At 33.9% G+C, this 10,825-nt stretch overlaps 1 protein-coding gene across 1 annotated transcript; it reads left to right on the forward strand.

Moving 5' to 3' along the window:
- Positions 1-2,118: 2,118 nt before the first annotated feature.
- On the forward strand, positions 2,119-10,210 carry LOC123526520 (uncharacterized). Its single transcript, XM_045305709.2, has 4 exons — positions 2,119-2,264; positions 4,684-4,836; positions 7,186-7,348; positions 8,456-10,210. Exons 1-4 carry the CDS (start codon positions 2,262-2,264, stop codon positions 8,542-8,544), a joined length of 408 nt encoding a protein of 135 aa, XP_045161644.2. The 5' UTR covers positions 2,119-2,261; the 3' UTR covers positions 8,545-10,210.
- Positions 10,211-10,825: the final 615 nt, after the last annotated feature.

Here is a 10,825-nt window from a genome sequence, read left to right on the forward strand (position 1 = left end):
TAGGTCAAGTTGTAACATTGCAGACAACACCGCAATTCTTAGCTAAAAATAGGTATTGTCAGCTTAACTGTTGTTTCACTTTAAACGTACATATATGTAAACTATCTTCAATAAAATAATTCAATGACTGGAAAATGAGCTCAAAATTGCTTTATGAAGAATGTTACATCTCGCCCAAAACAAAATATAAAGAAGAACAATTATTGGACCACGCAAAAGTGCATCAAAATGACGTTATTGTCAAAGGACAGACGCTATTTTACGAGATCCGTTAGTCTCTTTTATCGCCTTGACTTTTACATACATTAATATACAAGGATGAATTAATGACACATATTTCCAGTAATAATTAAAGGACCGTTACAAGTGCGTAATCGCAAATATCAGGGCGTTGGCCAAATGAAGTGTTTTCCTGCGATGATATTGATATAGGTATTTGACTGTCCTTTAACTATCTTATCGCATTGAAACGATATTTCTTGTTGAAGATTGTTACCATGTATATCGCAATGAAAAGATCAAAAGAACATAGCCACACAATGCGATAATGTTAGTTAGAGTTAAAACAAATAGCTCTACCGCTCTGATGAAATTACTTGCACAACCATATATTTTATGTTTGATCTTGTCGGTATTGACTTTAAACAGGCATACATTTCAATAATCATTTAATAAATGGAAGAAAGTCCTTACAATACATCTACATAGGTCCTTCTCACAATGTTAAATATAATTTTATAATACTAGTACTTTCAACAAACTGTCCTATACAGCAGTCACGAAAAATAAAGAATTTTTCTTAATTTCATACTTGCACCGCGTCCCCGACATTCCAGTTATCAAATCTCGACTTTTTGCCCCGCTAATTATCATGTTTTCGCTCCTCGCTCCCTGATAAATAGCGAGTTTTTGCCCTGCGCCCCCGTCATTTTAACCATCTTTATCCTCGTGTTTTCGCCCGGTAAGGTCGCGGGGCGAAAAGTCGAAATTTCATGAATCAGCCACATAGATAATTGCAACAGGTAACACTTACAAAAAGTCGAAATAAGATAAATAAACCGGCGGGATCGCGGGGCGACAACCCGCTAATGAGCGAGGTCGCGGGACGAAAAGGCGAAATTTAAGCATTACAATGACGTGGGCGCGGGGCGAAAACTCGCTAATTGTAGGGGTCGTGGGGCGAAAAGTTGAGATTTAGTAACTAAAATGGCAAGGGGGGCAACTGGTATATTATTAGCCATATTTTGATTTTTGATTATTTAGCTTTAATTTTTGGCATAGTATTCTTAGAAAGAAATATTCGAAGAAACATTTCTTTTTTTTCAAAATGGCGGATATCCAGAAAGACACGCTCATACATCCATAAATAAAGGGAATTTTTACTCCATGTTATTATTATTATTATTATACCAGATTTATATAGCGCCCTTTTCATGATAAACACGTTCAAAGGCGCTTTGCAGCAACTGCAGCCACACAGGGCGCGAAATCATCCTCTTCTAATACAGACACAGAGCGATCTGACCAGAGGGACAGAGTGAGATAAAGCCCCCAGAACAGACAGAGAACTTTTCAGATACAGACGTGTCCGGCTAACTTAGCCTAGCTCTTTTCGAATAGACAGTCTGGTTCTTTAACGTGCCCGGTGTATAGCATTGATACGAGCGAAGCCGTTTTTCCTGGGAAGAACCAGTAAGGTGGGAGACACTCAAGAGCATCTCAGAAATTTCCAGTGCCTGGATCGGGATTAGAACCCCGGACCTCTGGATTGACAGTCAAGCGTGTTACCACTACACCACCGTCCCACCTATATGTTGCTTCGTATTGTAAATCGTCGTCGAAATCATCAGTTGAAATGCTAAAATGGGCATATCGTAATCATTAGATAAATTAATCGTGTTTTTCTTAATGTTATTATCTACTTATATGTGATTATTGTAGTGCACTTTAAACTTAGGCGCTGTGAATTTTAAGTGAGATAACTCATCTAATGATTTGGTTTCTAAAATACTTTCACCGTGGGCCAATCAAATGACATATTAAAAAATTTAAAATTCCCTAAAATGTTTAGCTTAAGAGTACTTTACCGAACAGGATCTAGCTAACGTAAACCGCCTACATCAAATCACGTGATTATCAAGAGCTACTGTGCGATGAGATTCTATATAAGGAACCAATCTACCCTCAAACTGGTAATACGCCAATATCGGTGAAAGTTTCCTATACTATTCAGTAGGTTTCTACGGAACAATTGCAGCGAAATGGTAAGTTAAACTAAAATTACTCTGTATATATGTGTACATTTTTGTAAGTAGATGTCTTTTTGAAAGCAATCACGCGTAAAAATGATTTAACATGAAATAATACATCAAATAAGGTCGTAATGATGAACACATTTCCATTAGAACAGATATCACATTTTAATCAACTAGTCTATGCAGATTCTAAATGTTAGAATTTTTTAGACCAAGACAAATGTTGAGTGATTTTACTTAATCATTTGATATCTTAAAGTACTTCGTTTAAAGGAATGACTTCTATTTCTTGAATTTAAGTCGTTTCTGGTCCTTCGGGATCATTTAGATTTAATGGATGGAATACTGCTTAAGCCGGTGCTAGGGGCGTGGGCAGTGTTGCATTTTCCATTACTGCTCATGAACAGACTCAATCAAACCGAGTCTGCAATTTTCACTGTTTGCCTTGTTCTCAATGCTTCCGAGGGATCTACTTTTCAGATTTTATTCCAAACACATATAACTAAACAGCCTTAAAGTATTCGGTTCATAAATAAGTACGATCTATATAACAGTGTGCTTTAAAAATATATCAAATATTGATGCCTGGTAAGCTCTTATACTTTTGTTATTATTTGAAGGTGTATTGTCTACTAAAAAAAAAAAAGAAATACAAAAGATTACGATAGATAAAAATTTGTTTAAATTTATAATTCTTATTTTTTACTTTAAAGTTTTTAAATGAAACTTCAACAGAAACCTGGATATTGCAGTGTAAGACGTATCATTTTGCTGTCAAAAGGCATAATTGTTACAGTAGTGATTCGTGCATATCATTATGTCGTCTTATTTACTAATTCTTGTTCAGCAGACACAAATTTTGAAAATAATGAGCTTTATAAGAATCTTTCACTTAGGCGGTAATGAGGCTCTGTCGATTTACCGCGAAACTGTTACACGAGAGTCAGATCCTTCAAATAGTGATAGATTATTTTTCTTGCATACCATATTCTTCAACTAATAGAAGAAATAAATTAATACAAATGTTTTTTCTTTGAGCACTATTTTATTGAAGTAGCATATGAATTTACACATTCATTAAAAAATTGCAGCGCGTGAGTTTTCTTACACTGGGGTGTAATACAAGCCTTTCCAGCTTCCGTCTAGCATGCAAGAAAAAATCGTCTTACACGCCGGGATGTAAGATGACTCACGTGCTGCAGTTTATGAATGAATGCGTACATTCATACACTACTATAATAAAATAGAGCTTTTTACTTGTCATAATTTCTTCTATTATTATTTCTACTATTATATATATGGCTTCATGAAACAGCGATTGCGTTCGTCTTCAAACCCGTCTTCAAACCCGTGGTTACATCCAGTTTTGTCACACTAATGGTTAGATTTAAAGTTTAAATTTAGACTGTTGCGCTTGTTTTTGATTCTCGTATGATGTATTTGACAAAACGAATATCTGACATAACTTGTTATTTAAAATTATTTTGTTGTTTGCATGAATTTTGTTTTACGTGACTGTGTGAATTTTGAATAAATCAGTTTATCACCTTTGAATAAGGGCATCGTAATAGCATCTTTCTGTTTGCCTTGGTGTATATTTAGTTTGAATTGGTCTGTTATGATTATGAATATTATGAACATGCTTAGCAGTTAAATAAATAAATCTGTTGAACATTCTATGTTTGATTTCCTCAGGTCCTCAAGTTTTTTTTTTAATGACAAACATACATAAACTTCTACAGCATCTTGTTAAGATATATTTCCAACTGCTTGTTTAGTAACATATCCAACACCGTGTTCTGTAACATCTCAAACACCTTGTTCTGTAACATCATTGTTCTGTAATATCTTCAACACCTTGTTCTGTAACATCATTGTTCTGTAATATCTTCAACACCTTGCTCTGTAACATTTCCAACACCTTGTTCTGAATGTCTTCAACATCTTGTTCAGTATCATATGCAACATTTTGTTCTGTTACATCTCCAACATCTTGTTCTGTAACATCAGCAACATCTTGTTCTGTAACATCTCCAACATCTTGTTCAGTAACATATGCAACATTTTGTTCTGTAACATCTCCAACATCTTGTTTAATGACATATTCAAATAAAAGATAAAAAGTAGATTCCTCAAAAGCATTGAAATCAAGGCAAACAATGAAAATTGCAGACTCGGTTTGATTTGGTCAGACTCTGTTCATGAGCAGTAATGGAAAATGCAACACTGCCCATGCCCCCACGCAATACTTTGTTCTGTAACATCTCTAACTCCTTGTTCCTCCAACATCTTGTTCAGTAACATATGCAGCATCTTGTTCAGTTACTTATGCAACATATTGTGCAATAACATCTCCAACATTTTGTATTCTAACAAGTATTATGTAAACACATTTAAATATTCTCTTCTGACGGATTTTCTATTTCAGGAGTTAAAAATCGTGCTATGTTTTGTTTTATTTGCTGGCTTCCGGTATGCGGATTGCTGCGGTCGAGGAGGAGGATCTTTTAGCAAAAACTATAGGCCATATCGGTCAGTAGACGACCGCCATGCCAATGGTCAAGAAGGGAGTGTTGAAAAGGTAGGGGATAGTGGCTGACTTTGCCATTTCTTTCTTTTGTGTTACGCCAACACGTTAGATCGAGAAAATAGGGTGCCAGTACGACAGATACCTTATTTGATGTGCCGGCGCTTATTTGTTTTTCTTGTATGTTGGCATCGTGGCACTTTAAATGCGTAAAGACGCAAAAACAAAGAAATGGCAGAAATCGGCCAATACAGTATGTAAGACACGGTTCAGTATTGTTTCAGCAGTCTGCACCGTTTTATAATACGATAGCATATTGATTCGGCTAAATTCAATGTTAGTCAGAAAATAACACTTATAATAAAAATGCACTCTTTTCGAGTGGGGTTCCTTGACCATAAAATAGACATGCAAATCGAGGACTGAGCGGTATACTATTTATCTTGTTCTTTAATTATATACAGTTACAGTAGTTCGATAAGCCCAAGAAACTTCCAACCGGACTGCACATGTAATTTACGTACATTATGCCTCTATACGTCATTTGTTTAAGAATAATATATAGTATGATCATATTTAATATATTTTAACACAGTGAAGATGATACAAGCTTCCGTAATCATTTCAAGAGTAGGTATCGAATTTTTCTTCGCGGTGTATAGCCGGTTAGGTTGATCAGTTTCAGATTATGTAAGTTCAACTCTTAAGGTATTAGATCACTAATAGAGAACCTCCTTCTTGGAGAGTATTCAATTCCTACCATAAACCTACTTTTACTGCAATTCTTAGGGGGGGGGGGGGGGCGTAGGTTCAAGCCCTACTGGGACCAAATTGTTTTCTCCTTATTTTCCTTTTTTTCTAGTAAGTTTTTACTTCTTTCAAGACTTATTATTGATTTCTTGTACAAAAATGGAAAAAGATGAATCTTATAAGCAATTTCTTGGTGTTCAAAGTGGATTTACTACTTAAACAGAAGGGGTAGAGTTACACATCTTTAAAAATATCGAGTTACATGCGGTGAAAGTTCTCTATTTTGCTTTCACTCTTAGATTATATATTGTGGAAGAAATTTAGGTAGGTTTTACGTCTGCCCTAAGGTTATTTTTAAATGGAGTAAGCAAAATTCAAAACAGAAACACAGCATTCGACCTTATTTTTTCAGTGTTGAAGTATGAATTCTGTCTCATTAAATCCGTTTACTTGAGGCACCATAGAAAAAATGATACTGACATTTTTATTTTGTATTTTATAATTGTTTACCAATAGTTTGATGTTTCTTTTATCAAAATTAATGGTAAAATGAGTTCTCTGCAAACGTTTTGGATAGTGGCTATCACTTTGAAATTTGTCTCTACTTGAGCTTGAGGAGATACCATAAGTCATACAAAATTTATAAAAAACGGCACGGTAAAAGTTGTTTAAAAATTGTAAAATAGTGCAAAATACAGTTACCTTTCAGAATATACCAAGCAAAGGCCATTTTGTAAACATTACTATTAGTGCTCTAATACCTTAATTTACGTGTTTGTGCCAAAATTGGATAAAATTTGAAACCAGATAGGCCAAAATGATAGCACTTGTCATAGAATATTTTAGAGATATTAGACATTTTAGTAAATAATGCTGCGTACTTCATCAATTAAGAGTTTATCTAATAGAAGAGTAAATATATACTATTTTTCGGCGTTTGTATGACGTCAATAATACGTTTACGTGAAACAGAATTGTCGTGTTTTAATGAAAATAAGCCAAATTTATCATGTAAGAATGAAGGTTAAAGTTGTATGTAATTTTCTGAATACCTGTTTTCATAGTACAGTAAGATGATGACGCCCCAGTCCTGATATACTGTAAAAAAAGGTAGTAGTTCTGTTGACATTTGGTGACATTTAATCACATATTTTCGATACTCTTTATTTCCGTTATTTTTTAAAGGTAAGTTGATGCAAAGTTCGTTCAAAAACAAACTTCAACAAAAACATTTAAGACTAAAGATGAAAAACCATATTAAATAAAAACATTTCTTTTTTTTTTTTCGTTTCGCCAATACAATTTCTAAAACCCTCCAATCAAAAGCAATACTGTGTAGTGCCAACCTTCAGTGAGTTCGTCTGCTCAAAAGATACATAAAACCAAAAGAATCTGACACATGAAACTAGACAGCGATACCATTCATTCTAATTAAAATAAATAGCTAGTTTAAAATCCACATACTAATCAAAAAGGTTCTTCATGCTGGAAAACGTATTGTTTCCATTTCGCATTTGTTTTTTTCAAGTTCTATGCTGTTTCACTAAACAGTATGCACTAACTATCATTTCTCTTCACGACTTTTCCCCTTGCTAAGTCTTGATACAAACTGTACAGACCTTCTGCTAAGGTTATGTATGTTCTGTTTTTCAGATTGGAGCTCATTATAGCGTCACGCCTTCTCTAGCTCATCCGTGTACTTTCGAAACCTACGACGCCGACCGGAACGGAGAAATCAGTAAGATTGAACTGCAGGCTGTACTCGGTATCGGCGATGATGTAGACTCCCTGTTCGCAGACCTTGATATAATGCCAGGTTTGTGAAAAACATATTGTATCAGCAAACTCAAATTTGATTGCCAAACCCTTTAAACACATTTCACAGTAATTAAAGTTTCAATTATCTCCCTTTATTTTGAAAACGGAAGTAATCTCTTGTATACTGATAAAAATTTGTCATGAATACTGGCAATATTAATGTGCCGGTTATGCTTCATAACTCAGAGTATATAGGAGCCGAAGGCTAATGGTGTTTAACAATGGTAACACTGACCTACTTCAGGCTATATGTTCTTGTGAATAACTTAATATGATATTTATATAGTGAAGGCCAGTAACAAACTTATATGTAATTGATGTACATTTCGTATGATGCTTGGAGGCTTCATGAAGATAAATGGGAGTTTTGTATTGAATGTATCCCAATGACTTTTAAATTTTGGTCGACGGGCTGGAAGTTTAGATCAGACGGCGTTGAAATGCACAACACTGACTGGCTTGTAAATGGATCGATTCTATATTTCCTAACATTGGTTGTACACAACGCTTGTAGTATTCTATAGACTGTAGACTGACAAGCGATATCACCACTACGAAATTATAACAACAAAATATTTTAGTCTTAGACTAAGACTATCATTTTGAAAAAAAAATTGTGTCACTTAAAATCAAAGCATTGCTACGCCTAACGCAACGAAATATTTTCAATTTGACGCGATGATGCAGCAGTCTATTTGATTATGAAGAGCAGTTGTTTTAGAAATAAGAATTAAATATGGCTTTAAACAAATTCTACATTGTACAAAAATGATTCTAACCTGCAAATCTACCTTAACCTGATCATTAAGCATTTGAGCCGCACCATGAGAAAACCAGCATAGTGCGTTTGCGACCAGCATGGATCCAGACCAGCCAGCGCAGTCTGGTCAGGATCCATGCTGTTTGCTAATGGTATCTCTAAATAAAATAGGGTTTGAAAGTGAACAACATGGATCCTGACCAGACTGAGCGGATGCGCAGGCTGGTCTAGATCCATGCTGGTCGTAAACGCACTATGTTGGTTTTCTCATGGCGCGGCTCATTTGTTGTCCATGCGTTTTTATGTACACCTCTGTATATCATCTTTCGTTGACTTTATTTTCAGATGACGGAGTTATTAAACCAGACGAATTCAGTGCCACCGTGCCTCTTTACATAACTGTGTGTTTGGATACTGCCAAGTTAAGCATCTAAACATTTCCGAGGAAACTGTTTTGACACAAATAAACGGACATCATTATATAAACTATGACACGCTGAAACTAATATTATTTGTATTGAATCAGCTGCAAGATACGGGTCCTTTTTAAGAGTTTTATTGTAATCATTGTCTTTATAGAGTTTGTTGAAATAAGGTTAAAAATAAGCAATACATATTCAGTCTGCCATCTTAAAATCTATATATTTTTATCAAGTTTATTGCATGACATCCTTCATTTTTTTTTCAAGTTATTGTCTGCAGTCCGGTATTTTTTTTAATATTATTGTCAGCTATACAATGTTCTTTAAGTTTATCGTCAGCCATCCCATATCTGACTGTAAGTTTATTTCAGACAATCTATTTCTGTTTATAATTTATTTTCAGTCGCCCTACCCTTTTTCATGTTTAATATCGACCAATATACAATCATTTTTACATTGAAAGAAATGTAACCTATATCAGCTGCCAAAAAGGAAATGTAAGAGTTTTCTCGCTTTTACAACCTTACTTTTATGCGGGCTATTAATCGACAACAAACGATTTGTTGATGATCCAAACATGCATGAGAAACAGGTTATTTTTTTTTCTAGGTTATGTGTTACACAATAAGAAATAGTACAAGATTCTAGACAGTATTTATCGGTCTTAGGGACTAACACACACATTTTATGCGGAAACCAGTTTCTCTCCAAAATCCATAAAAAGCGAGTACTCTGGAAGTGGTAACAAAAGTTTATTGCAAAAAATTCTTACAAATAACCGAAAATATATAGCGTGCAAAAAGTAGTTAATTATTAGAAATTATAATTTATGCAACGTAATTGCAATTTTACGGTTTGCTTATCTTTTATTACGGCCTTTGATTTGTCACTTGAAGTTATAGCAGATTCTTTCTTTGTTTGATAAGTTTACATGTTTAACGACATGACACAACTAGCATTAAAGTAAATAAAAGGATATTATACGAAGAATCTTCATATTATTCATATTTAATTTGCAGGGTATTGTATCATATGGTCTGGTTTCAATTTTTCATGGTGGTAAAAGAATTTTTCAAAGTGAGCAATAACCAAATGAAATTTTGTATATAACTCTAAAGCTATCCAGATCTTTTTTAAAAGATCATTCATAATTTTGCAGATATCTTTCATCATTTTGTAGTAACTATATGACCAAAACATGTTTCAATTAAAATCAATTACTAATACGTCTTTATCATCAAAATTATACAATTACATCTATTTCTACTTTATCCTTTTCTGAATTAACTCTGTCTTAATGATTTCGGAACCAAAACTTTATAGTTAATTAAAATTGAAGGAAAAATGTTATTCAGCCATTAAAAGGAAAAAAAAAAAAAAAAAAAACAAAAACAACATGGATACAATGTATTTCGTAGTCAACTAGTTTTCCGATACTAATATGTTGTAAAACTCTGCGTTTGGTTTCTTAGAACGGAAGAGCGTTTTAAGGTCTTACTCAGAACTATCAAAAGAATTAAATTCGAAAATTTGAAGTGCTAAATCAGTGAAATAAATTTGAAATAAAATGATACATTAAGCATACAATTTGTCATTCGTTCGTTTGTTTGTTTGTTTTGGGTTTAACGCCATCTCAATGAACTAAATTTGAAATAAAAATGATACATTGAGCATATAATTTGTCGTTTGTTTGTTTGTTGCTTGTTTTGGGTTTAACGCCTTTTTCAACAGTATTACAGTTATGTAACGGCGGGCAGTTAATCAATGTTCCTGGATTCTGTACCAGTACATACCTGTTCTCCGCAAGTTGTTGCCATCTTCCCCACATGAACCAGATCTGTACAGTGTCGTTCGTTATGACAACAAATTATATATCACATAACTATCTTTATTTTACTTTATTCATTTAGAACATTGTGAAAGATTATCTTCGTCTTGGTCCAAAACTGTTACAACCGCAAAAAGCGTTTTAATTTCGAACTTGTGGTAATGGCGTGTTGAAATGACCCTATTTTAAATGTTTTATATAATGAATCCATTTCTATATTTGATATTGTTGTAACTATATTTATTTGAAAAGAAATTTAAAATGTTGTAATATAATATAATCTAAATTTTGTATTTTGCCAAAACCTATAACTTAAACCCTTGAAAATGAACAATTAAATCTGTGAAGAGGTCCTTTAGAAGCATACAGCGCAACCAGGCAACATAATAGCAGACTCTGTTTGACCGAGTTTGTTAATGACAGGTAAGAACTATGCAAAACCCTTCACCCTCACCCTTTCCCTTC

Source organism: Mercenaria mercenaria, chromosome 14, assembly GCF_021730395.1.
Source record: "Mercenaria mercenaria strain notata chromosome 14, MADL_Memer_1, whole genome shotgun sequence".
Classification (NCBI taxonomy): domain Eukaryota; kingdom Metazoa; phylum Mollusca; class Bivalvia; order Venerida; family Veneridae; genus Mercenaria; species Mercenaria mercenaria.